Source organism: Nyctibius grandis, chromosome 5, assembly GCF_013368605.1.
Source record: "Nyctibius grandis isolate bNycGra1 chromosome 5, bNycGra1.pri, whole genome shotgun sequence".
Taxonomy (NCBI): domain Eukaryota; kingdom Metazoa; phylum Chordata; class Aves; order Nyctibiiformes; family Nyctibiidae; genus Nyctibius; species Nyctibius grandis.
The window spans coordinates 65,428,594-65,455,262 of record NC_090662.1 but is presented as its reverse complement, the minus strand read 5'-3'; the positions used below and the strand labels follow the sequence as shown (position 1 = coordinate 65,455,262).

Sequence of the window (26,669 nt, the reverse complement as noted above, 5' to 3'; positions counted from 1 at the left end):
CAGGGTTGCACATGCACATATATTGTCTGGGATTCCCTAGACAGAAATACTGGAGTATGTCTATTGAGCAAGGCATGATAGCACTTCAATGGGCTCCATCCTTGGCAGTGACAGCTTGGAATAGACCCTGGATAGCAAATGACTTGAAGCTCCTGCTGTGATGCTGCTGAACAAAGGATTAATGGTCAATCTGCTGAGGTGGGGGACAAAGAAGACCTTGCAGGGGGAGTGCACAAATCCCATTCATGTGCACTGGAATTGCCCAGACAGGCTGGGTCTGACGCTCCCCATCCAGGAGGGCTATTGCCAAACTGAGCAGACTCTGGAGGAGAGCTGGGGAATGACTCAAGAATTGGGAAACTGGAGTCATAGCAGGGAATTCAAGAAATGCTATTTATTTAGGTTCACAAAGAAAATGTACTTTAATCTCAGACTGTAAGTATTCATAGGAAGGGAGTAGTAACCTCGGTAGCAGAACAGCTTCCTACCTATCGTGCAAACTACAGAAGAGCAATGGCTGGAGGCTGAAGAAAACCATCACAGACATATTATGACAGAAGCAACATATCACAGTTGTTCTCCACAACTGACCATTTCCAAATCAATGAATGTTTTCTAAAAGATCTTCTTGTTCAAACTAAATTTCACGCAAGAACCTCCATTATTCTGTATTATGCTCCTCTGGTATAATTGTTCTTCACAGAATCACAGAATCACAGAATCACAGAATCACAGAATGTTAGGGATTGGAAGGGACCTCGAAAGATCATCTAGTCCAATCCCCCTGCCGGAGCAGGATTACCTAGACCATATCACACAGGAACGCGTCCAGGCGGGTTTTGAATGTCTCCAGAGAAGGAGACTCCACAACCTCTCTGGGCAGCCTGTTCCAGTGTTCAGTCACCCTCACCGTAAAGAAGTTTTTCCTCAAATTTAAGTGGAACCTCCTGTGTTCCAGCTTGCACCCATTGCCCCTGGTCATGTCAAGGGATGTCACTGAGAAGAGCCTGGCTCCATCCTCTTGACACTTGCCCTTTACATATTTATAAACATTAATGAGGTCACCCCTCAGTCTCCTCTTCTCCAAGCTAAAGAGACCCAGCTCCCTCAGCCTCTCCTCATAAGGGAGATGTTCCACTCCCTTAATCATCTTCGTGGCTCTGCGCTGGACTCTCTCTAGCAGTTCCCTGTCCCTCTTGAACTGAGGGGCCCAGAACTGGACACAAGATTCCAGATGCGGCCTCACCAGGGCAGAGTAGAGGGGGAGGAGAACCTCTCTCAACCTGCTGACCACACCCCTTCTAATACACCCCAGGATGCCATTGGCCTTCTTGGCCACAAGGGCACACTGCTGGCTCATGGTCATCCTGCTGTCCACTAGGACCCCCAGGTCCCTTTCCCCTACGCTGCTCTCCAACAGGTCTGCCCCCAACTTGTACTGGTGCATGGGGTTGTTCTTGCCCAGATGCAGGACTCTACACTTGCCCTTGTTATATTTCATTTCTTCTGTCTTTAAAATCTGGGAAACTACTTAAAACGTCCACAGACAACTATTAACATATTTAAATATTTTCAAATGGATGATGCTGCTAGAATTGGCCCCTACACACATACACAAATGCACAAACACACACACAGCGGGCAGGTACAGTTTTTCAAGATAAGCATTAAGCGTTTCTTCACGTTGGCCTGGCAATGATTCAGATGTTGCCTTAACTGACTACTCAACTGCTTAATTGAAATCCCATTCAGAGAGTTCAGTTCAATTCTACTGTGCCAGACAGGAAGCCTGTTGTGGTCAATATTGCTTGAGTGAGTTAAGACCACTTAAATGGGTCCATACTTATAGAACAGCGGATAAATGGTTATCTTGGAATAGAAAATGGAGCACATCACAGTACTTCCTTTCCAAGAATGATAATTTCATTTATTACTTTTTGATGGTTTTTGAAGATCATATTTTGCATTAGATCATTTTTCACCATTTGTGAATTAGGAACTTACTTCTACAAATACTCACCAAGAAGGAAGGTGAAGCAAACATTAGCTGGAGTTCAGCAAAGACTTTTTGCTTTAAAATATGTGGACTGTTTTAGTAGTAGTAAACAAACACTATTTTTGGTATACAGATATTTTCAAATCTATGGTTTCTACAACCAGAAAATACAATGCTACCACTGTGACAATACCCTAAGCCTTATCTCATTTTTGCCGATTTTGTCAGATTTCCATTCTTGAGATTGGGAACTCCACAGCAAAGGGCACGAGCCCTTGGCATGTGAGCTAGAGGACTACAGCCAGGTTTCCCATGCTGGGCTGGTTCCTTCTGTGACTTTCCCTAGGTAAAAAATAAAAGAAGGCTACACTTATCAGTGTGCTCTGGTGGGGTCAGACCCATAACTTCTACCGGATTTCAATGAAAAGCTAGATGTCATTCTTTTATGCCAATTTGAAAATACCAGCCATAGTCCTTTAGTTCAGCATGCTGGTGCTAATAATATGAAACCCAGCCTTTTGATATGAACAAAGGCTTGTGCTGTGCTCTGTGTGCACAGAGCCATGAGCAAGTTCCTCCACACCTTATGTTTAGTTTTGCCATGGGATGGAGAAAGCATCTGCCAGCACTTGTCTTTTTCCACCCTGCTTTGGGTTTGCAAGGCAACTTCAGAGCTAAGGCTCCGTAGGCTAATGCTGTCTTCATAACCTGGCTTTTAAGTCTGCTGAACTTAGCATTTGTTGATAAAGTGTTCTTAGGAGAAATATGACACTTATAAGGGTTTCTCCTGCAGTGGTTGGACATATTTTGTGCAGACAAGACCACTGCAAAGCCCTAATATGTAGTCTATTACCTAGTTTAGCTCCAGAGCAGGGAGCTCCTGCTGAACCAGATAAAGCTTGTGGCTGTGAGTGAGAACAAAGCTGAGTTAAAATTGTCATTTTTTAGCAATGCCACTGGGGACAGAGTTAAACCAACTCAGAGAACTTTTTCCTTCTTTTTAATTAATCTTCTCCTATTACAGATGAAGAAGCAATGTGATCAAAAGCTGCTCATTCGAATGAAAACTGAATGTGTACCTTGCCCTTTAAACCTCGAAACCCAGTGCCCTGCTGGTTACACCAAAATTACCAACGGGACTGGGATACCAGACTGCAGGTATCTCTTCTGTCAGAGCTTTTCTCCATGAATATTGCTCTCCATGAATTAGAAAATGTTAATTCTATTACAAATGCTCTATTTTATGCAATTTTCTTAAGGAACATTTACCATTGGCTTCACCAACTCCAGAACTCAAGCTTCACTCAGAGTATTTCAAGCCTAAAGTTAATCAGCAAATGGTATAAGAGGAAAATAAACATTGCTATCAATGGCCTATCAGATTTTCTTTTGAGTGGTATCATAAAATCACTTTCTTGTTTATTCTGCATAGTTGATATGAATGACCTATATATATCACAATACATGTGATATTTATAGAACATTCATATCATATATTTTCATATTAATAACAGATTTTTCAAACTGCCAGACTGGGGAGGTATGGGGGGTGAAGGGCAGGAAAAAATATCTCAAACCAAATTTGAAATCTTGCCTTTCAGATTAAAAAAAAAAAAAAAAGAAAAGCAGTATTTTAGTGAAAATGTAACTATTTTGAGCTTACTTAGCATTTAAAGAACACTGATATTAAATAGTTTTTAAAATACTATTTCAAATCAAAAGTTAAAGAAAACTGCTGTGGTTATGTTGCAGAAATAAAAAAAAAAAAAACAAGGATCTTTTTAGACCTTGATGTGCAATGCATTTTTTTAATGAAGAAAGAAAGGCAGATCAATACAACTAAGCTTAAAGTGCTCTTGTCAGACACTGAAAGGAGAAAAGGAGGTTAAGAATTTCATTTTTCCCCACAGGAGGCTTTTAAGTACTTTAAAGCAGCTCCAACTTCTTTTCCTCAGGTACTATCTAGAAATTAAAACACACACACTTTCTTTTCCGGGATGTCGGCATCATTGTATGAAGGAATTTGAACAACCTGAGTGCTGCCAGGGACACTGGGGCCCAGACTGCATGGGTAAGCTCTTTTCAATTTTTTTGATAGAATTTGAGTAGAAGTAAAGCAGTGATATTTCTTCTTTTCAGGAGCTATTGCCATGAGAAGATTGCTCCTCAGAGCTTATTATAGGAGTAGAAATATAGGAGTAGAAATAAACAGCAGTTTTCAGCCAAAACTTAGAGGATTTGGAGAAAAACACATATTCAATGCTTCACTTAAAAATAACAATTCACAGAAAAACTCAAAAAACTCATGGAACACCCTTGGTTTTCAGATTTTCAAAACAAATCATGTCAATGACTGCAAAATGACTTTTCATTTGGGAGGATCCCCACAATGGACTTTAAAAATTAAAATTTTCACACCACAAGTTTAAATGTTTTATTTTAGGTCAAAAATACCCTCATCTGAGTCTGAAATATTTCCAAATCTCTTTAAATTCTTTACTTCTTGATGTAAGGAAGGTCTTTTCTTTCAGTTCAACTTGAAGCAGTTTTTCCCCTCCAAGTTTTTTTGAACCTCCAGTGAATGCTAAAGGTCATTACTGAAGCAGGGGTAATCGGGAGTGCCTCTCCTCCCACTGCCCCTTCCTCAGGAAAAGCCTTTCAGCATCTCCACAAGTGCATCAAGCCTCAGGCTACTGAGGTGGGCATCAAGACCCACAAAGGAAGTTCCCCTGCCCAGACAGAGCATTTCTTCCTTTAGTTAGAGGTTTAGATAACGGGGTAAAGGTCTGGTTCAAGAACTGTGAAGTCCTTTTGTCCACAAAATAGATTAAAAAATTATTTTAGCATGGCCCAAGCTATGACTTAAATACCAGTCATTTATCTACTAAAGTAAAATAGTCAAACCCCAACTTACAGCTACTTCTATAGAAAAGACAGGTGAATAGTCGAGTATGTAGTGCGTGGTCCTGTCTTCTTCTGAAGATAACCACTTGTGTGGTGATTTACCATTTTTCCACCTAACGCACCCTAAGTGCCCAGTAGGAGGAAGGCAATGCTACATGTGATTGTCATCCCATACTTCAGGCTGCTCCAGAAGGCCACACAAGGGGCATCGGTATTTCCAGAGAGGGGCAGAGCTCGCTGGCCCTGAGCCAGAGCCCTGCATGCACCGCTGTGGGCAGGAGGCTGCAGAGGCAAGGAAGCCCTCTCTTCCTTCAGACAAACTTCCTGGTTCTAAAAAGCAAAGAATCAAGGTCTCAGCATTGTTTCTGCTGTCATTTGGAGGAAGAAAATAGCTCTTTGCATTATCACAATCTAAGAGTATACAGCATGCCTTGAAATGTTTGGAGGAAAGCCTGTCCTTCCTGAGGCCAGAGAAAAATCCCTGAGTAGGGGTTTACTTCACATTTAGTATCTGATGGCAACAACAAAATTAGGTCTTAAATACCACTCTGACTTCCTTAAATGATAGCACATGCTGAAACACACAGTGTGAATGAAAGATGTTTTGTCCCTTCCCTCCCAACAAAGCACCTCGAACCAACAAGCCACATGCTCATCCCTCTGTAAAAAGACATCAAGGAAAAAGGGAAAAGTATGGGGGAAAAAGACTCAGAGGAAAAGAGCACAGCCTTTTAACACTGCCAGTATCATCCAACCACAGATGCCAAAGCTGGTGGAGCTCAGATGTTCCACATGTGTAACTGATGAGCTTCAGTGGGAGCTTCTCCTTACCCCAGCTCTGGGCAAATATTTGCATGGCTCCAAAGAAAAGCCTGCAGTATGGGCAGCTGAGTAGAAAGTACTGTAACAATAAAGAAAAAAAAGTGAAAAGGGAAAAAAACACCAAGAGGAAAGATAATAAACCTAATTCTACCACATTATATGTCCAAAATACATCTTGCTTACAAGTTCTATGCACTGCTTCAGCCTGCAGGGAGTCAGATGAAGAGAAGCAATCCAAGAAGCTGCATTTGAAAACACTTAGGAAGTGCTGAATTAAACTCCATGAGACAAAAAAAAAAGCTGATAGAATTAAGCTTTTTTGGCCTAGGTATAAAGATTTGTCCCTTGGTCTCTGACAGCTCTAAGAGCTAAGCAGAAACATCTCTTTCTTACTACCTTTCAAAAAATATCCTCAACAAAAGCAAAGGTCTTGCTTCTCCCCAGCACCGGGGTGGCAGCAGGTGGCTGTGCCAGGATCACTCTGGTGTCCCAGTGCTGCCTCCTTTGGCCCAGCCAGCCGGGAGAAGTGCTTTATCTGCCTGACCAAACTTGTACAACAATATGGTAATTTGCTAAACTTCTGATAAAGCTGTCCCTTAGTGGTGGTGTCCCTACAAGAGACAAGAGGTAGTGAAGACAAGGGGAAGTGTAATGGATATCAACTGCAAAAAAACCTGGTTTGTCAGCAATTTTAAATTATTCTTTCCTAGAATTTATACCATAAACTGAGTTTTTCTCATGATTTCTCTGTCTTTGCACATTCAATAAAAGCATCAGTAGAGGTAAAACTGTTTCCACTCAGAGCAAATATTAACAGTTTGCGTCTGTGTCAGTCCTAAGGATGAGATTTAGCTATCACATGGTAGCCAGAAAACAAGATTCACTAAAAGTCACTTTAAAGATTAAAGTATATGTATTTACTACTTTATCTCATTTCTGGTTATTTCATCTCAATTCTTAATAAATCTTTTTATTTCAGCACGTATGAGATAAACTGCACTAAAATTTTAATTTTACATTTATTGTTTCTCCACGAGAAGCTTACTCAGATCCAACAGACCTCACAGACTCATCATTAAGGAATAAATTAAGAAACATTAACAGATTGGTATAAAGACAAAGCCTTCACTAAAATTAGGTGTATACATATACACATCCACTTATTTGCTCGTCACTCTGTCCAAATCAAATTAATTTTCATGAAAACTTCCACATCGCTTAAACACTCTAAATCAGGATTAAGTTACTCAATGGGAGCATAAATCCAGTGCTGCCCATCTCCACCCACACAGAACAAACTGAGACTCTAGGCAATAAATCTACCAGTAAGGTACAGCAGAGAACCTGTGAGGGCAGTAGGAGTGTGATACATTTAGATACCACTTGCATCAGGGTTATAGTACTTAATGTGAACTTCAATTATGGGAATGAAGGGCTTATGGAAGGGAGTTAATAAATCATTTCCATGGAGAGGCTGCACATCTATAAAAAATAAGGATATCCCTACAGGAGGAAAAACCTGACAGATCAATCTGACTGAAAATTACTGTAATATGCATTTCCTATAGGCAAGCTTTCAGTAAAAATTTGAATATGGAAGAATTTCAGCCAAAAATTAACCTATTTTGATTTGGAAATACAGTCATTGTTTCTTAACCTCTCCTGTTGGCTGGGTTTTTTGGTCAGACTCTGTCTCACCTGGTACACCACTGCCTGTAATCATGGTTTTAGCACCAGAGGATGTGAAGAGCGTAGCACATCTTTGGCACACAAGTTTTACTTGACCAGAGCACATTGGACAGAGGTGGGTTATGAGATACCCAAATTTCAATTTCCAAGATCATTTGAATCAAGTATCACAGTCTTGTGGGAGGTAGCAGGGAAAAGGAAAAACTTTGCACGTAAAGCAAATGCAATTTGTGTGGAAAACAAAAAAAGGCTTATTTAAACTCTAACTTAGCATCAAGTATAATTCTGACAGCAAATTTTCAATCAGAGCTATATTAACATACAGAAGAAGTGGTCAGGCAAACTCCACTTGTATCAAAAAAAAAAGATAACAGTTCAGAGTGTCTGCAGCTAGAGGTGGATCAGCAGGTACAAAATCAATATGGTACTTTAGAATAAGAAAACTGGGTTTTGTGCAATACTTCAACTCAAGCCACTAGCTTAATTTCCCAGACGAGAGAGGGTGGCAGTCTCTGATGAAGCTGAGATTCTAGTGAAGAGATTCGGGCAGTTGCAAAATAGCAGCAGTCACTTGAGGTCTCTGTCTGGTTCAAAACCCTGCAGCCTCCAAGGTTTTCACCCCTAACGTGCAAGGGGAGCATAAGGGTCAGAGCAAGCTGATTGATGGCTTAAATGTAATTTCTAGCCTGTCCAGGAGGAGCTGTGTCACCATGCAACAGGAGAGGACGCTGCTCCCAGGGTATGAATGGGGATGGAACGTGTACTTGTCAGGTACATCCTTTCTTTTAAATAAAAAAATATAAAAATAGCATGTAAGCTCTGCTAAGAAATAATGCATATTACATTGTATAATACATTAAAGGAAAGTATTTCAGAAACATTAGAGATTATCTGCTTGGAGTTAATTTTTTTCATGGTTTGCACTTATCTTCACACTGCTATGTCTACAGACTTGAGCATTTTCAGATTAAATTGTTAAAGAGCTCTTCCATCTTGTCTTCCTGAAACAGGTGGCTTGTGTTCCTCTGTTTTTTAAAGTGTGCTGTTACTTATGACTTTTTGCCCCAATTAGAAAGGCCTTATACTTGGGACTATACTCTCAATACAATGTTCCTTTGCTGAGTGCAATGTGCAGTGCTTTATAACTTCAGCCAAAAAGATTTTTTTAAAAAAACAACTCAAATCTTTTCTACCTCCCCCTCTACTGGTTAATCTTTCCATTACATCAAAAGCACATCTGGGAATATGCCAAAAAGAGACAGAGTGAAAAACAGTCAGAAAATACAACATAACAATTGTAAAAATTATTTGGACATTAGGCTCGATTACTGTACTTTATTGTTAACTGGATATTCAGAACATCTGATTTGAAGTATAAGAGTTAAAAATTTAAAATGAAAAAAAAGGAGAGGAAAAAAAGCATTCAAAAGACAATGTTTTCTAGATTGCAGTAGTCATCTCTGATTTGCTGTTTGAATCTTTAATGTTATTTTTTTTGGCAACTAAAGATGCTGTTTTCAGGCTGCTAAACATATATCTACCTATACAGAGATAGATGAGAGACTTAAGTTTTGTTTTCCATTCTGTAATTCACAGAAAGAATTTGGTGGGACAGCCTGTGAAAAATGTGCTGAAGATAATTTATTTGGTCCTCACTGCACATCAGGTAAGTTTGACCTTTCTTTATTGAAGTGGGGAAAAGACAACTATTGAAAGCTGTATTCAGACACTAAGAAACCACAGTGAAATGGGTAGGGGGTCTAAGGGTTTCCCACCAAGAGCTGCTACCTGCTTCAGGGAACACAACACGCAAAGAAAATGGGCAGCTACTCAATTCCTCATTCACAGTGGGGCTGGATTCAGCTTAGGACTATACAGACAACACTTAGGGTAGCACTACAAAAATATCTTAATCTTATCTCAAATATCGTTGTTATAGCCAACAGTCAAACAAATTAGGGATTAGAATCATCTGTGTGTTCCTGCAGGTATGTCTCCCTGTTAGCCAGTTATCATGGTATCCCCTTTTCATCCTAAATTATGGATTTGTGTTTATTTGATCTAAATACAGGAGGTTTTCATGGTACGTAAAATATGGGCTGGGAACATATCAAATTCATAATTTATAGTGGCTTACAGTGTTTTGGTATGTTTTTTAAATACATTACAAACTGGAGCATCTGTATTAAGGCATGAAGTACTCATGTGGTATTGAAATCAGTATATCTGACTCAAAAAAGGCCAGTTTGAATCTGGCCAAAAGTCCTTCTAGCCTAGTATCCCATATTGGAGGCAAATAGTTGATATCTAGGGAAAAAGTACAAGCAGCCAGAGATTGCATTCAAATTGTAGTGTTTAAAGGCTCCTGCTGGATCCATCCTCCTTAAATTATCTACCTTGCCTCTGGGTCCAATTCTGCTTTTGCTCTCCAAAATATTCTGTGCCAAGGAGCTCCATAATTTAGTCAAAAGTGTGAAAAAGGATGAATTTGGTTTAGTTTTGGTTTTTGGCTGGTAGATCCTTTGGCTGGCCATACTTCTATCAGGAGAAGTGGAACATTGAGGGAGGGATCAGAGCTATGTGCACTATTTAAAATGTATATGTATCACAAGTGTATATATTTGTATAATATTTTACAGTTTTGCCTGTTTCTTAATGATTTCTAATATCTTAGTTACCTTCCTGACCCCTGTGAGCATTAAACAGACATATCAGAAAACTGCCTAAAAAAAAAAAATTAAGAAACATCTCTTTCTTAAGTGGTAACGATTGTTTACCTCTTGGTAAAACTCTTTTTGTTCCTCAAGATCTACATAAAATTACTTCTAAAAAGAGTCATGAGTGGCCTCACTTTGAGTGATCTGTATTGGCCTTTCTACACTAATCCTACACCACTGCTGACTCAAAGGCCCTTTTTCCATCAGCTGTCCACTGGATGCCAGTGTTGATACACAGAAATGTAACTGAACCAACATTTTCATGAAAATAGGGTACTTGAATTAATTCAATATCGTAAATGCGATTATTTTCCAAGAAGCTACTGAAGGATTCAACTGCATATTAATTTAAGCAGCATTTTACACTTCAGCTTTCAGATATTTGAGCTCCTCCAAGTTTTCTAAGCACCTATAAATATTGCGCATTTGTGACTAACTGCTTTTCAGCAATACCTTAGCCATTCCTGGTTTTTGTATTAGGACTACTAACATAGGTAGAATATTACTAATTAATTAGTGTCGGTTATTCACATGAACACAGGATATGTTTGTAAAGGGAAAAGGATACACTACATCACTGCAGTTTAAACATGAAGTCACTAATATAACTGTACATCTTAGAGGCTTTGCCAAGTGTAACTGTAGAGGGCCTTTTTAAAAAGCATCATAATCATAACTTAAACAGTTGTAACTATGAAGCTTTTTAAGCATACATAAGGCTTCAAAAACCATTTATAAAGGGGTCTCATACTTGCCTGGACTCTGAATACAGAGTCTTGTGCGCATATTTTCACAAGGCTTATAACCAGAAATGCCAGAATATAGGAACAGGACCAGAAAAAAGCCTGAGACCTACACAGTGTGTAATTATCCTTTTAATTAAATAAATTCTGTTTAAGGGGGAGGTGGGAAAAGTCACAAAACTCATCTCTTCCGGAGGTGTTTGAGAGAGAGGAAAACAGAATAGAAGCAAAAATGAGCAATTTTCTATCAGTTGTAAAAATGGCCTTTGTAAAAATGGCCTATGTTACCTGTTATATTCAATTTTGGCTCAAGACTGTATGTCAAATTTTACAAGTTTTACGGCATTAGCAACTGGTCAGTTTGGTGTTTATAGTATGTGTCATGAAGATTTTCAGGCCCTTGGGCTATTACCAGCCTGCAAAAATCAGTGTGTTATTTACTGATGTATGCAACTGTGAGTATTGATCTTCTCATTAATGGCAGCCTATAAATTCAGGAACTCAGGTGAAAGCTTGGTTTTGAAAAATCACACTTTGTAATATTTAACAGTTGTTGGCCAGGACACTGTTTGCTATGAGTAACCACTAACGATGTCTTTCCAAACACCACTATTCTTCAGTAAAGACAATCCATGTCTCCCTATAGTTTGCAACTGCATTCATGGAATATGTAACAGTGGAATTACAGGGGATGGAAGATGCACTTGCTTGTCTGGATACAAAGGACTCAGCTGTGATCAGCGTAAGTAGATTCCTTTCTATATAAGATATATTCAACAGCTCTGATACAGTTAGAATCGGCGAGGACGAACGTAAAATTATTCTCAGGTTAGTCACTCTAGAGCAACCAAACATATACCAAATCTCAAACCCTGTGTGTGAGCTCCCATAACCATCATCACCACTTCAATCACCAGAATAATGACAAGAGCAATGGGATTGATGGTTCCTAGATCAGACATACTTTGAACTGGTATACTGCAGGACGCAAGATCTCCTGGCACAGCGTGCAGACACAGTTTAACCTGTCATCCTTTGTCTGTCAGCAATACCTGAATGCAAGGCCTTGCAGTGCCCTGCAAACTCCAGATGTACTGCCTCAGGTGAGGATGGAAGACAACTGCAATGCACATGTCTGCCCAACTACCACGGGGACGGTACACACTGTGAACGTGAGTAATTTTCATGTCCACTGAGTTGTTTGGATACAACATCATTAGTATTATAGTTCATATACTGAGTGCACTTTTGAAGCAAATCTCACCATTGTCTTGACTTAATTGTTCTTGGGTTCATAACCCAAAACAGTTTCAGGTGCACAAACTAGATTCCTTCTGGATGCAACTAAACTCTAAAATGTGCTCTAGAAGGACATCAGTCCAACTGTTAACAAGCTTCAGTCCATGCAACCGAAGTCTAGCAAACCCCCTTGAAACGTGTAGTGTGGAAACTGGGTCATCAGTGCTTACAAATCTACTTCTACTACATCACTGTACTTGCTAAAGTTCAACCTCATAGTTTCCTTCAATAAAAATCAGCAACATCAACTGAGGGCTTATATTTATTGAATAGCCGTCATGTGGCAGCTCAGCTTCATCAGTAAGTATAAACTCTACAGACAAACTCATTTTAGCTTTCCTATTTTTTATGAAACAAAGGTAACAGCATCTCAGAGGTAAAAGTCTACCTTACAGTTGTCTTTATAGACTGCTCAACTTGCCATTGAATGCTCAAATTAACTGTATTACAAGAGTTTCTACTTACATCTTACAGCACCAGTTCTTCCTTCTAGACCAATTGCAATGAAGAAAATTGTTGTATCTGATGCTGCAAGCACTATTTAGTAAATGTTGGCTAGGATCAGGACAGAAATACAATATCCTCTCTGGGAATATTTACACAATAATTCAAAACTCTTGGTCCTAACTATGGTGTAGTCCCCTCTGAGTAGACTTGAACAGCATCCAACAGCAAGACATCAGAAAGTCACTTTTCAGGGAATGTGAGGTTCTTCTAGTACGCAGCACAGACAAGCAAGAGACAAAGAAATTGCAGAAATCAGCAGAGAAGGAAGATGCTAGTATCCCTACCTGTCTTGTTTTTTTGCATTGATGCAGTCTGCGTGGATGTTACTCCTCTGTCACAGTGCCTTTAGATACTGGGGTCACTTGTGGCTTAAGCCAGTGTCTTTTACATTTGACTGGCTGGGAAGCAGAGTACGAGCAGCTCCAGTGCAGCTAAGCATGTAAGCGAGGATAGCAGTGGCTGCCCCAGACTCAGCTTGGAGGTGGCATTACTTAGATCAATTTGAGCACATGAATGTGTGTATGGTGTGTGATTTCACACTGGAACAGAAGAGAAGGCTTGAAAGAGCAAAGCTGAGCATTGCCAACTCTCTCAGTTCCAGCTGAGAGAGAAGAAAGGGAGGAGAAGAGGGGAAGACAGCAAGCAGCACCACCTTTTAGGTGAGTCTGGGGCCTGCCACCTTCTAGCCACAATGTGTGATTGACCATATACTAAACTGGACACAAAGGTGTGAGAAGATGCTCTCCAAGCATGAACAAGGGCAAATAATGCCATGGCCTTGAAAAAAAGGGCTCATAGAAACAACTAGTGAGCTTCCAGTCCTGAAACTACAGCAGTATGGAAGACACTACTAAAGTACTTGCTGTCCAGTTTTCCGTATAGCTGAACAGATGACATTCTATTGTTTAATTACCGGAAAGAAAACAGCAAAGGCCTATTGTATTGAGAAATATTTTCCAACTGATCTAACACATGCTTAAAGCTTGTACGGACCTCATATCACCTACCTGACCTTCTCTGGTTAAAATCCACCAGAGAACAGGGAAATAGTTGTGATATTTTAATGAGCACATTACATGTTTTAATCTGTTTATAACTCAATTTGCCAAGTTAAGAGATCATTTCTGTTCAAAAGCAAACCATTGGTTGCTACGTTAGTATAAACACATTCCTCCCTTCTGTCTTCATGTCGCCACGATACTTCAGAGTTGGCTGTTATGAGAAGTTTAGTCTACTCGGGCTTTGTTTGGCATGGAGGTGCTCTGGCAAATTCTTGTCTTCAATTTGAGAACTGCAGGCAATAATTCATTTACTTCACTTCTTTTTTCACAAGCTATCAACCCATGCTCCGAAAAGGTCTGCAATCCTAATGCTGACTGCATTTACCTTGGACCAAATCAGCACGAATGTACCTGTCAAGAAGGTTACAGAGGGGACGGTCAAGTCTGCTTACCCGTAGACCCTTGCCAAGCAACATATGGGAATTGCCCTGCACAGTCCACCATTTGCATATATGATGGTCCAGGAAAGGTTAGTGTTGAATGGGTGCCTCAGACGTTTCGTATGTCAACTGCTAAGAAGAAATAATGCTTTTTCTCCAAAAAGAAGCCATGGGGGTACGGTAAGAGGCCTCAGCGAGACCAAGCTCTACTCTTAGCTTGGGCATAAGCCTTGCCATTGACCAGGAGTTTACCTCCTTTTACCTCCCTTCTCAATGTATGTATATTATGTTTCCCCCTCTGAAAATGGGAATGGCAATAGTGTTCTTTTTTCCAGAATATTTTGGCTCAGATTTGCCTCCCCAAAATGGAGGCACTTAAATGAAGCTTCTCCCAGTTAATTTGGGTGCTTGTAAATAAACAGGGGACTTGTAGGATCAGTAGGCTCCTTACACAGATACCACAGATACATGCCTAAACTTAGTGTATTTAGGAAAGAAGTAATTTGGGTCTTTGAGGACAACTGACAAAAGGCACTGAATAGAGGCTGCATACTATTCATGCTGTGGTGAACTGGCTCAGATTTCCATGTGTAAAACTCCCACCACCAAGAAAGTGAAACTTCAGAAGACTATGCCTGTTTTGCCTGGACACCCTGAAAAGCCAAAAAGGGACTCAGTCATCCAGGGTCATCCTGCAGTTCATAGTCATATAAGTTGCTCCTCTCCGGGGTGTCTCAGTGAGCTGCATGGAGCTGGCACACACAGGCTGGTGTGTACAACAGCAGTGATGATACACCTCACTCGTTAATAGTATGCTTTGGCATTCATTTTGGGAGGCAGAGGTCTGTGGGATTTTAAATGTTCTCTGGTCACGGAAGTGAACCTAAAGGGCTTTATCTGAAGGAAATTTATCTGAGAGTCAGTAGTTGTCTGGAGTGGATAAAACCTAGAAGGGAGTTGTATAAATATGGATAAGCTTTATACTTGCATCTGAACTCACCAGCTGATTAACTAAGGCTTTGGAAGCTCACTGCCTTTAAACCCTAGTTCCAGAAAGTATGCTGAAATCCACAATTTGTGCATGTCTAATTTTTCTCTCCCTTCTCCCATCCTTCTGATTTAGTCCCACTGTGAATGCAAGGAGCATTATACAAATTTTGTACCTGGGAAAGGATGCAGCATGATGGACATCTGTGAAACAAACAACACCTGCCATAAAAAAGCTAAATGCTCAATGGTTGCACCAGGACAGATTAGGTGAGTCTTTTTGCTCATTAAAGCTTTCACCCTGTTTCTCCCTCGTTCCCCTAGTAAACAGGCTGCTAAAACAAATCCAGTGGATGAACACCTCCTGAAGTTATCGTTACTGGTTTCTTTGTCAAGGACATATTACAAGATTTAATGGGGTTAGGGTCAACCAATTAGCATAGTGTTTGATTTCATCAGTCCAGTTGCTAGTACCTGTTAGGTTTTATTTTTATAGCTCTCAGAGGTCATTTCTACACTAGTAAATAAAAAGGACCAAGACCTCTTTTCTATTCCTCAGGGCAAGCAGCATGGTCTGGCTCACAGCTAAAGTCTCTTCTTCTTCCAAAACAGAGTAATTGCCTCTTGGCAGTGGTCCTTGGCACATGCTATCACTGTGCTTCAACTGTGCCTGGGCACTGCCTACGAAAATGCTACTTGGTGTGGGCCAGAAACATGCCAGGCAGCATGCTAAAAATTGATCAGCATTAATTATCACAGGACAGTGCTGGTGCCCTGGCTCTTTTTAGTATACTAAACTGGGGAATCTGACCCCCATGCTGTGAAAGCAACACCAACCTTGGCAGATTTCCTCAAAGCCTCTAGTCAAGCACGTGGGAAACCGCAAAACCTCTGGCAGAGTTTGTTTTCCTGTACAGAAACTTGCTATACAGATGTTAGGAGGAAAGTCAGTTTTAACACTAAACTTAACAAAGATATCTTAAACCAAAGAATCTGGATTACATGTTTCTATAGCCCAGTGACGGCTAGTACTGGGTTTAGAGATGTTCCTGAAATGGTAGTTTTCAGGAGCAACGAGTTTGAATGTGAAAGACAAGACAGGCCATTAGCTGTAAATTGGGAACAAATTATTTATCATCTATAGATATGGACAGAAAGCGATCACTCTGGAGACTATTCTTATTGCCAGATCTTGCTTGTTACTTGCGTGTTACTGGATGCCCACTCATTTATAAGCCATATCGACCTCAGAAAAGAAATTTCAAACTACATAGGTATTTCTGCAGTTCACTGTGCCCTTGGAAATGATAGCAAAAACAATTACTATGTTTAATCATCTGCTTCCTTATGACCATTTACTGAAAAAGATAGAGATTTATTTTGAAACCTTGATCTGATTTGTGCAATATTTCAAGGGTAGTTTCTTTTTTCTACTAAACTATTCCTCAGCTCCTTTGAAGCCTCAGGTTTTTTCTTCTCTGCTCAGAAGTGAACGGGGGCTATGTACATCAATATAGCAATATTTACCCCATTAGAAGAAAGGTGTCAGCCCCCAAGAAGAAGTTGCTCCTCTCTCCCAGCCCTAAACCCTTCATCCGGGCTCCACAAGAGATCCTTTTAAAAAGAAGTGGGCTCACCAACAGAGTCGCATCCTAAAAATTTAAGATGCTTTTAGACTTTTATTTTTACCCAGGACCAGAAGGAGGCAAAGCTTGAGCCTCTTGGCCAAAATCCCAGCACCCCTCTGAGTCTATATGCAGCCCCCCAGACTGCAGGGACTACAGGGATTTTCAAATAAGATTGCTATCATCGGGGAAACAGCTATGGTAGAGACCGTACATGGGTAACAGGAGATGATTTGGCATCAGGTTGATACTACTGTGGGGTGTGAACGTCAGATGTGTGTTTGGAACAACCAGCACATGCAAATGATTAGGTCATTAGTTATATAAAGAACATCTTTTGCTTGTGTGGAGTAATGTTCCTTGTCTAATTATGCCTTTAGAAAAAATATCCAGAGAGATGAATCATTATGGATAGGGCTTATATGAATACTGAACATACTGTAGACTTAATTAGGAAAGACACTATTAAAAGCCAATGTTTGGCAACACATACCATATAGTTCTTTAGCCTCCTAAACATAGTTAAGGTTTCTTTCTGTGCGTGCTACATGTTGACAAGTGCCTCCTTTAATTTTAGCACTGAAGGAAATGACTGAGCTGACACGATCAGCCAGTCTCCCAGGAGCAGCCACGCAGGGCCTGATTTTCTAAAGAGCGCAACAGAAAGAGCTGAGATTGGCAAAACCAGTAGGCATCAATGGCCCCTCACATTGAGGCGGGCTTGAAGAGTCCAGATTTTTTAGGAAGCACTAACCACCTCTCCAGGTGAATAGTCAGGCTGACAAAAGGTCAAGGCACATGCAAGTCCTAGTTGCTCTTTGAAACTCATAACCTTTTGTACCTGTCAGCACTTAATAGCAAGCACCTGTCGATCACATTGACAACCAACAGTTTCTTCCCCACTTCTCTTGCGACGCTGAGGTCTTTCACAGCCACAAGATTCAGTTTTCATGAGGTGTGTTCCCTCCCTCATAGGACAGAAAATGTCAGACTGACACTTGGGGTTGTTCTTCCATAAATTTCCATTAGATTTTGCCCTGGCTGCAACACGCTACTTCATATGCAGCCCATCCCAAGGCAGTGAGGACATTGAGCCCACCTCAAGGCATTGCCTGTCACTCTCATGGGCACCACAACCTGAGCCTGCTTTGGACATATGTAGGACCGAGTCAACCATACATCACTAACACCTCTCACAGGCTGGAGTCCCCAGGGGACAGCCAGTGTGTTACAACTGAGATGTTATTTCCAGTGCAGAGACAGCAGAAGCATGAAGTATACATTTGAAAAAGCAAGAGATTTTGTGCTTCAGCAGCTTCACGAAAAAAAAAAAGATAGTGTTAAAGTTCCAGTATTGTGGCCCAAAATGATTGTGTTACATAAAGGGCAACGTAACAAACAACCACTTTGCTTTGTTGAAGGGACTAACACCCCTGCCTGCTTTTTTCTTCCAGTCCCATACAGCCATCACAAGGACTGATAAGATGCCATCACCCCTTTCATACATAATGACCATTAATCCCACTGAGTCCCATGTAGTGAGTGTGAGCTTCACACAGCCGACTCCCCACCACAAGGGTGGTACCCCACACATTCATGCCATAGCCTCTCCTTGCCCACAGGCAGGCAGGCTCAGTGGCTTTCTGGGCTCCAACAACCACATTTGGGGACCAGAGGCTGCACTGCATCCAGGGGCATCGCATAGACCCTATTCAAAGAGGTTCTGCAAGAGAGACACCACTGCCTCCTGGCCCGGCTGACAGAAGGACATCACATCAGGCAAGCAGCCATCAGGCTGCCCTACACACTGACATACTTGACAGCATACAGAAGCAAAGATTAAACTAAAATGCATTGGTGCTTCCTGAAAATGCATTCAGAGAAGCAATAGGTAACACCTAGAGCAGGTTTAGCGAGAGCCTTGCTGACACCACAGGGCATTAGCGCACAACTAAAATTACAATCCCTTCACAGGTGTACGTGCCAGGGGGGCTCTGTGGGAAACGGGTTTGTGTGCTACGGAAACATCATGGAGCGCCTCCAAGACCTGAACGCTGAAGTGGGAGGACGGTGGCAAGGCAAGCTGACATTTGCCTTATCACTCATGGGTAAGTGACCATATGGAAGCAGAGTCAGCTCCTGCTGAGTGGGTTGATCTGTCTTCCCCCAACACCCCCAGCTGCAGGAAGGTGCTGCTAAAGGCATGACACAGAGCACATGCTATTCACCACAGACTCCCTCCGACTACCTAAAGCAGCCTTGGCTCAGCATGCCATGCAATCTGCAAGAATTTCCAAGCAGAGGTGCCAAACACATTCCTGCAACCCCTCACACATCATTTGATATCACCAGTGGGTTTTGCCCTATAGTTGGATAAGTGGGATCATCCCACCCCCTCTCCCCCCCTGCCCACATTGATTTGGATAATTGAGATTTCATCTAGAACAACACACAGAAGTCCACTAAAAACCTCAGAATTCCCAGCTGGATCCCTCTTCCCAGTCCCCAGCCATCAGCACTGGCATTGCTTTCACCAGGAAAGAGAAGAGAGGCAAGGTGAAGAGACTTATCCCATCCATGGTCTCCATCACCCTCAGGACCCCCCACCAGAGCACCCTGGCCACAGCTGGGGGGTCTCCAGGTTTCCAAATTAACTGCAGAGGTGAGGTGGAGCCCCTGTCAGGGCTCACAACTCCCACCCTTTCACAGTCATTGCAGCCACCTCATGAAGAGAACAGCATAACTGTCATCATCATCTCCTGTTACGATGCCACAAATGTGAGCTGTGAACAAACACTGCTAGAATTGAGCTGGATCTTCAAGTTAAATTTGTAAATATGAAATATTTCCTCCTGTTTAATATAATTTGCTCAGTCCTGTTCACTGAGCCCCACATTTAAAATAAAGATCTTTACAGCCTGAATAGAATGGACAAAGCCTGGCAGTGACCTTCACATTCAGCACTGAAGACCGAAATCCATTGCCTCAGCACTGAGAGCTCAGTTGCAGTTTCTCTGTGCGTTTCTCCTTATGCATATGAAAAGTGCCTGGCATGCTGGGCACCACCATTTGTTAACAACAATCCAGATTTTATGTTCTTTGGTTAAGTTTTCAACATAAATGTGCCATTTGATTTACTAGCCAGAAGCTACAAAGACACATTAACCCCCCAGGTTATCTTACAATACATTCACTCCACATTAATGTCTTTAAAAAGCTGAGAATATACAGCAGAATAGTCCACCTTGTTTTGTAAAACAGCATATTAATTTTGAGACATATTCTCTGGTACGACATACCTATAACGACTTTTTTTAGTTCTTATTTTAAGCCTCTGGAAAAAGAGCTGAATATTAGAAATATTTGATACCTTTAGCTGCAGAATCAGTGGTCTCAGACTGCTGTCTTGGAAACAGAAATACCATCTGGGTAGCAAATGAACTTTAATTAACTTTCAGCACATCAGCTTTTATTACCAGCTATGTGCTTGCTGATATTTGCACTACCAGCAGGTTATCAACAGCATATCCCTCTCCCCATGAAGACTGAACTGATTTAAAGCAGGAGGCCATCTTCCTGTAAAGATACAACTCCAAAGAAATGCTGTTTTCATGTCCATCACCCTGGTCTACATGCCAGATGCATTCTGAATGTTTTGCCTCATCCTGTGTCAAATATGCAGCAGCACCTGGATTTCACATCCCATCTGCCTCTCATCTTACAACAACTTGGATTTTAGAATCTTAACTTAACATTTAATAATCACAGACAGCATTCTTTCTTATTCTGCCCTTACATACCTGGCAGATAGTACACAGTCCCTTCCTGCAATGAGCTTTTCAATACACATTTAAACTTTTTTTTTTCCCCCCTCTCTCCTTATAAGAAAATGTCTATGAATGGCCACTGAGTACTCTGGGACCATTTACGGTGCTTGTACCGACAAACAAGGGGCTCAAAGGTATAAATGTAAGTAAACAACAGAGAGGGTTTTAAATTGGGGGGATTTAGCTCCTTCAGAAATCTAATCTGTGTTAAAAGTGTTTTGATTCAACACATTCAGAAGAACTTCTTGATTTGGTACACTTCTGGATACATTTAAATCTAAGGGCCAGGGATTGTCTTTTTCCTGCTTGAAAGAAAAGCAAAATAAGTTGTCAAGTCAGGGTAGAACGCAGTTATGCCTCAAGTAAATTTTGGATTATCTGACATGCATATGCTCAAGGGTTTTTCACTTAGTTGAGACAGGGGCTGAATTAAGATCTGAATTTTCAGCAGGGAGGCCTACAGGTCACCTTTTATGTAAGGGCGATTAAAAAATTACGGTTTTAGTTTAAAATAAAAAAAAGCGGCCTGATACGCAAGTGGTCAGCATCCATTACCTTCCACTGAAGTCAGGACAACTCTGGAGGCACCTGCTGCTCATGCAGGGACATAAGGGTGTGATCTGACCTGAACTGAAACCAAGAGAGGCCTCCATTTTGTGCAGACCTATCACCTCACTTTGGAAGAAAACATATAATTTCAGAATGTAACAACTGGAGGGAAATAAGCATTCACCATGAAGTTTGGGGTTTTTTTCTTTGAAGCCTGTATTGAAATAAATCTCTGTTCTTCTGCTCTTCTAGATAAAAGATCTTCTGAATAATAAACAGAAAGCACAGTACTTTGTGAAACTCCATGTAATTGCCGGTCAACTCAATACCAGTAGCTTGAATAATACTAATGTAATATATACTTTGACTGGCAAGTCAGGAGAGATATCAAAGGGAGAAAAGGTAAGTGGCCTTCCAGCCTACCTCAGCAAGAACACTACTCTCTGTTCACTGAACAAGGAGTATGAAAGGTCTTTCCACAGCAAGACATCAGGTTGCAGAGAGCTGTTGGATTACAAAATACCACATCTGTGGCCATGCATTACAAGGTGTTCAAGTGAAACTTGAAACCTCACTGGCATCAAAGTTTCCACTAAAATCAGTGAAAACAAAAATTACGTTTAGAGATGCATCACCACTGAGTGACATAGTGATCTAACACAGACCGCTCTAAAAATGTTTGCTAAAATTAAAGTCATCTTAAATCTGGGTGGTGGGGAGCGCATTAAGAGACCCTAGCTGAAGTAAGAGGGGGTATGGGGAGGGAAAAGGCAGGAGCTTATGACGGAAACCTGTGCATACTGCTCACAGAGAGCAAGCACTGACTGCGCTGCAGATCCCACCTCCCACTGAGCATCAGCATCCTTTGAATGACGCAGCAAATAGAAGTCTTCAGCCTAAATAAAATGCACATGGCAATTCATCATGAAAAACATGTAAAGTTCATCACCAGCTCATCTTATTTGATGTCAGAAAACATCAGGGCAGTCTGATCCCAAAGTTTAAAAAAGTGTGTTCTCTACAGCTGATATACTAGATTTTATAATCTAGAATTATTGCTCTTGGTCCATTAAATGTCTGTTACTGACTTGAGCCTATGTGAAGGCTGAAATTAAGTACTTCTCATATTTTTTTAGTAGAACAGTAGCATCTGAGAAAAGAGATCTATTTTATTTCTTTAATGAGTACGCACTTCATTTGTAACAGGAAAATGTCATTGCTGTCTGAGGCCTGTTAATTTCCTGCAGGCTTCGGTACAGTGCAGAATCAGCAACGTTTTGTTGTTTTAAATATACATATAATATAAGGAAATGGGTTATAGTCCCTTAAGATTACGGGAGTTGACCCTTTCAGTACAATAATACTTTAAATCATTTCCTCACAGACTTCTATTACTAGCACTCATCAGTGCCCTTTTAAGGACACTGCTCTCCCCACAGGGCCTGTCCTTGCTTTTCTTCTGAACTTTGCTGTCCTGGAACAAAATAACATGGTCCTGATCCAAAGTCAAAGGAATTTTTTCCATTTCCTTGATAAGCATTGGAAGTAACCTCTAGGCTCCCTAGATTAAACAGTCCAGGTGTTGGCAATGAAAGGGGGTGTTAGACTTTATTCAACACTTCTACTCTCTCTGTTGTCATTCCACAATAAAGGGCTCATTACTCATTGCCTGGCTTCTTTCAGGATAATCAATTAAGAGTTAGAATCCAAGGAGGAAGGAGGAAAGGAAAACTTTTGCAGGGAAATATTATTGCTTCCAATGGGATTTTGCACATCATTGACAAAGCCATGGACAACGTGGAGCCAACATTTGAAAGCAGCAAAGAGGTGAGCCGTAAACTATATATGTGCAATGTCAGACTTTCTTTTAAAATAGTTTCACATTAATTGAATGCAAAGAATGACCGACAGCAGCTAGACAAACTCTACTGAGCCATTGTGCATCAACTCAGAGAAGCAACATTCAAAGTAAAAGATAATGACGCAGTTTCCACAGCAAACAGACATTTGCTCTTCTGCCAAGCTGGTCCATGGAGGATTTGGTTGTACTCACTGCATTTGAGCTGTTCTTTGGGAAACTGGCAGTCACAATCAGTGCATCTCACTGAATTGTAGAACAACATACTAAAAGGAGGGGCATCTGGACAGATACTGGGCGAGACGTGTATTCAAAGCAGCAATCCCTCACCCCAAAAGGCTAAAACGATAAAAAATGATAATTTTGCATGCTTTTGGATTTTGGTGCCCCACTTAGCGTACTTCCCTGAGAAGTCACTTCTTATATGGTGTTTTTGCAAATATTTTATTTCTCATTGGGAATGAAGAGATAATAACACTTTCCCCATACACACACTGTTCGTATGTTCTGTGACTATGCAGTATTCCTATTTCAGGACAATGACAGATTAACTATAAGCCAATATAGCACCAGGACAAGAGTGCTATCATCTCAGCCATTTCCAGACACCACCAGCCACCCAAACAATAAGGAAAGCCAAATGTATTCAATCTGTAATAACTGAGACTCACACAGTAATTCAAAAAGTGTCTTATAAGAATTGGTATTTATTCCATGTTCCCTAATAAAATAAACCTTACTTTCATCTTGTTTCAGGAAGCCATAATGACAGTACTTCAAGATAATGGAAGATACAGCCAATTTACATCTTTGATAGAGGTAAGGATCCAGACAAGCAATTCCATAAAGCTATTTTCAGATATTCTTCTATATTAATATGTAATTTCACTTCTATTTTTAAACCAAAACAGAAAACTGGCCTGGGAATGGATTTACAGCAGGACAACAGACCTTACACAGTCTTTGTTCCAAGTAATGAGGCTCTGAGTAGTATGAAAGCTGAGTCTCTGGATTACCTGCTTTCTGTAGAGGTATACTCTTTCTATAATGCAAATATTTCTTAGATAGTACATATATATGTAGATACATAGTAGATGCATACATACATCATTTTCCCGTGTTCATCTAGTTTAGTGTTCATCTAAACTAAGCTCCTGTGATCAAGGCTTAAGCCATCTCTAACTATTAAAGATCAAAGTAACACCTAGAGAGGAATGGGATTTGGGATCTCCCATCCTATGCAGTGACACCAATACCCCACACCAGGTCCTCTCTCCCTTGCTCTTGCCCTGCCACCACAGCCCAGACAGCCACATGGCAAAGCTCCAAACCCTCTTCTGGGAGGAGGTGTCACCCTTAGCAGGGACAGACCGAGGGAGCAGATGCCACAGAGTGGGTTGCATGCCATGAGCTGAGCACCACCACTGACCCAGAGGTTTCTGGTGCACCAGCTGGTGACGTCGTTCTCATCCCCATGTCCTCTCACAGGCCAGGTTGGGTTTGTGTGATTCATTTGGGGCTAAAACAGCCTCTTTTCTACTTTGGCAGGGTTCATGGAAGCTGCTGGAGCTGGTCCGATACCACATTGTCTCCAACACTGAGGTGAGTATGGTTGCTTTACAGACCCAGGAGTGTAAGAGCATTTTCAAACCCTTTGCCACTCTGAAGGCAGAGGTTTTCCAACAACAACCTCCACTCAGTGCTGCACAGCAAGGCTGCAAAGGACAGCTATGCCTCTGCCTTTAGTAAGGGCAGTCACATAAAGGTCACTAACAGAGAACACAAACCTTTCACCTCAGTGTCACTAATCAAAATAAAATCCTGGTAGGAGGCATGGGGTAGTCCTTAAACCATGGCAAATTAGAACTATGTTGTGTCACACTAACGTGTTAAATGCAAGTAACTTTTTCCACTTTAGAATATACCTTTTGGTGGTGGGGACTTAGCCCAAGTGGGCGAAAAGAAATAAAATATATATACATGTATATTGATGTCCTGAATCTGAGACCCACTACCTTAGCCTGCTGTGGAGCAAGAACCGCTGTCAGGGGCTACTGTCAGCTTGGCAGGGCTGCAGGAAAGAGTAGCAGGAAAAGCACTTGTTGCTATCGAAATAAAGCACTCTCTGAGCCAATTTGGCTAAGATTCGTCTTCTGTTTATCAGAGAGAGGTGGTTTTGTCATCCTCTAAGCCCGCCCCCTGTTTTTTCCTCCTTTTTCTACTGGAAACAAAGAGCAGAACCCAGTAACACCAGGAGGAACTAAGGCTAGAGGAGACTGAAGCTCATCCCTACCCCAGGCCCTGCTGCAGGGAAGGAAGGATGTGCTCGTATCCTTAGCAAAAGGCCCCACTCGCAGTGTGCAAGCCAGAGGTCACTCCCAGCACAGACTGGGATCACAGGGAGCAGGGGCATGAGATCCACGAGTCCCTTCACAGAATATCAGCACTGCTGCTTCCGCAATGGTCTAAGGATGCAAACAGGGCTAGTTTTAGGGAGAGGCGATAACTTTACTTAGACTGATTGCTATAATTAGGAGAAAAATTAATATCCTTTGGGTGACAAGGCTCTCCAGATGCAGCAACCAGCAAGCTCAATCAAAATTTAATCAGTCTAACTTCCTTACACAAGCAGGTTAGTCAACGCGAGGCTGCCCACGTAGCTAGAGAAAAGCTGACAGGGTCGTTGGCTCACCCGAAAGAGAAAGGTAGTCTTTCTTATGAAATCCATCTGTATTTGAAAAGAATAATGATAATACTTTTCTTTCAATCAATTTATATTCATTTCAGCTGGAGGTTGCCAGCCTCGTCTCAATAGAGCACATCAGAAGTATGGCGAAGCAGTTCATTCACTTTAACAGGACCAGCACTGTAAGTCAAAGGCGGCTTCCACCTGTGAACAGCTCACTCTGATCTAGGCAACTGTTTGCATGCAGGGGGAATAAAAAAGGGAGGAGGGGGATATTAGCAGAGGACTTTATAATGAGGCAGAAATTTTCAACTTGCCATTCCCACCTACTGTTAGAAATTAGTATTATAAAGGATGTAGAGCAAATGACTGGTATATAAGGACAGTCTGCAGTTTCTTTTCTCTTATGATCAGCCTCAGTCCAGAAATGATCCTCATTTATGCTCTGCCTAGTTAAAAAAAAAACCTATTTAAATTATTTTAAATAATTCTGTTGCATATTTTGGTTATTTTAAACACTTCTCAGTGCACACAGATATTCTTTCATTTCCTTTAGTACTACAGTCTCTGATCCTGATGAACCCAGTGAACACTTTTTTAAAGGTGTTAATTTGTCAGTACTTTTGCTAAGCCAAACTTATCTGATATGTTGAACTCTCTTCTGTTATTTGCATATTTTAGCCAAATATGAACGTTCTAGAGAAGAGATGCATCTATGAAAATTCTTGTAAAGGCAGAGGAGTTGCATAAGCAAATGCAGAAAGAATATTTTTGTTTTCCCTCCTGTGAATTTGGATAGATCACAGATTCTCTCTCACTTCCCCCCTGCCTTTGTCAGAGAGAGGACCAAAGCATGCTTATGCCCACTGAAATCAGTGCCTGAAGTCATCAGTAGTCTTCCCATTTTGGCCAGTATTTTAGTCACCAGTTCCACAGGTTAACAGTGCAGATTAAGAGGAAAACTTTAGGCACCGTGTTGTAGACCAATGTCCAAGAAAATGCACAACATATTCATGCTG

At 41.1% G+C, this 26,669-nt stretch overlaps 2 protein-coding genes across 5 annotated transcripts in view; one reads left to right on the top strand and one right to left on the bottom strand.

Moving 5' to 3' along the window:
* The window catches only part of NT5DC3 (5'-nucleotidase domain containing 3), a 189,637-nt gene that overhangs the window by 77,635 nt on the left and 85,333 nt on the right, over positions 1 to 26,669 (bottom strand). The window contains exon 15 of one of the 4 annotated variants that reach the window (XM_068402422.1): positions 4,662 to 5,230. The exons of the other annotated variants lie outside the window; for them this stretch is intronic. Coding sequence (XP_068258523.1) covers positions 5,024 to 5,230 — 207 coding nt within the window. The 3' untranslated portion in view covers positions 4,662 to 5,023. Of the gene's footprint in view, positions 1 to 4,661; positions 5,231 to 26,669 lie in introns of those variants that run through there. 4 annotated transcript variants of the gene reach the window in all.
* The window catches only part of STAB2 (stabilin 2), an 88,686-nt gene that overhangs the window by 2,754 nt on the left and 59,263 nt on the right, over positions 1 to 26,669 (top strand). The window contains exons 2-17 of the mRNA XM_068402420.1: positions 3,021 to 3,154; positions 3,952 to 4,067; positions 8,097 to 8,182; positions 9,008 to 9,077; positions 11,518 to 11,613; positions 11,918 to 12,043; positions 14,011 to 14,207; positions 15,242 to 15,375; positions 18,705 to 18,838; positions 20,617 to 20,699; positions 21,359 to 21,508; positions 22,790 to 22,933; positions 23,721 to 23,783; positions 23,876 to 23,995; positions 24,513 to 24,566; positions 25,752 to 25,832. Of these exons, the coding sequence (XP_068258521.1) occupies positions 3,021 to 3,154; positions 3,952 to 4,067; positions 8,097 to 8,182; positions 9,008 to 9,077; positions 11,518 to 11,613; positions 11,918 to 12,043; positions 14,011 to 14,207; positions 15,242 to 15,375; positions 18,705 to 18,838; positions 20,617 to 20,699; positions 21,359 to 21,508; positions 22,790 to 22,933; positions 23,721 to 23,783; positions 23,876 to 23,995; positions 24,513 to 24,566; positions 25,752 to 25,832 (1,788 nt within the window). The remainder of the gene's footprint in view (positions 1 to 3,020; positions 3,155 to 3,951; positions 4,068 to 8,096; positions 8,183 to 9,007; positions 9,078 to 11,517; positions 11,614 to 11,917; positions 12,044 to 14,010; positions 14,208 to 15,241; positions 15,376 to 18,704; positions 18,839 to 20,616; positions 20,700 to 21,358; positions 21,509 to 22,789; positions 22,934 to 23,720; positions 23,784 to 23,875; positions 23,996 to 24,512; positions 24,567 to 25,751; positions 25,833 to 26,669) is intronic.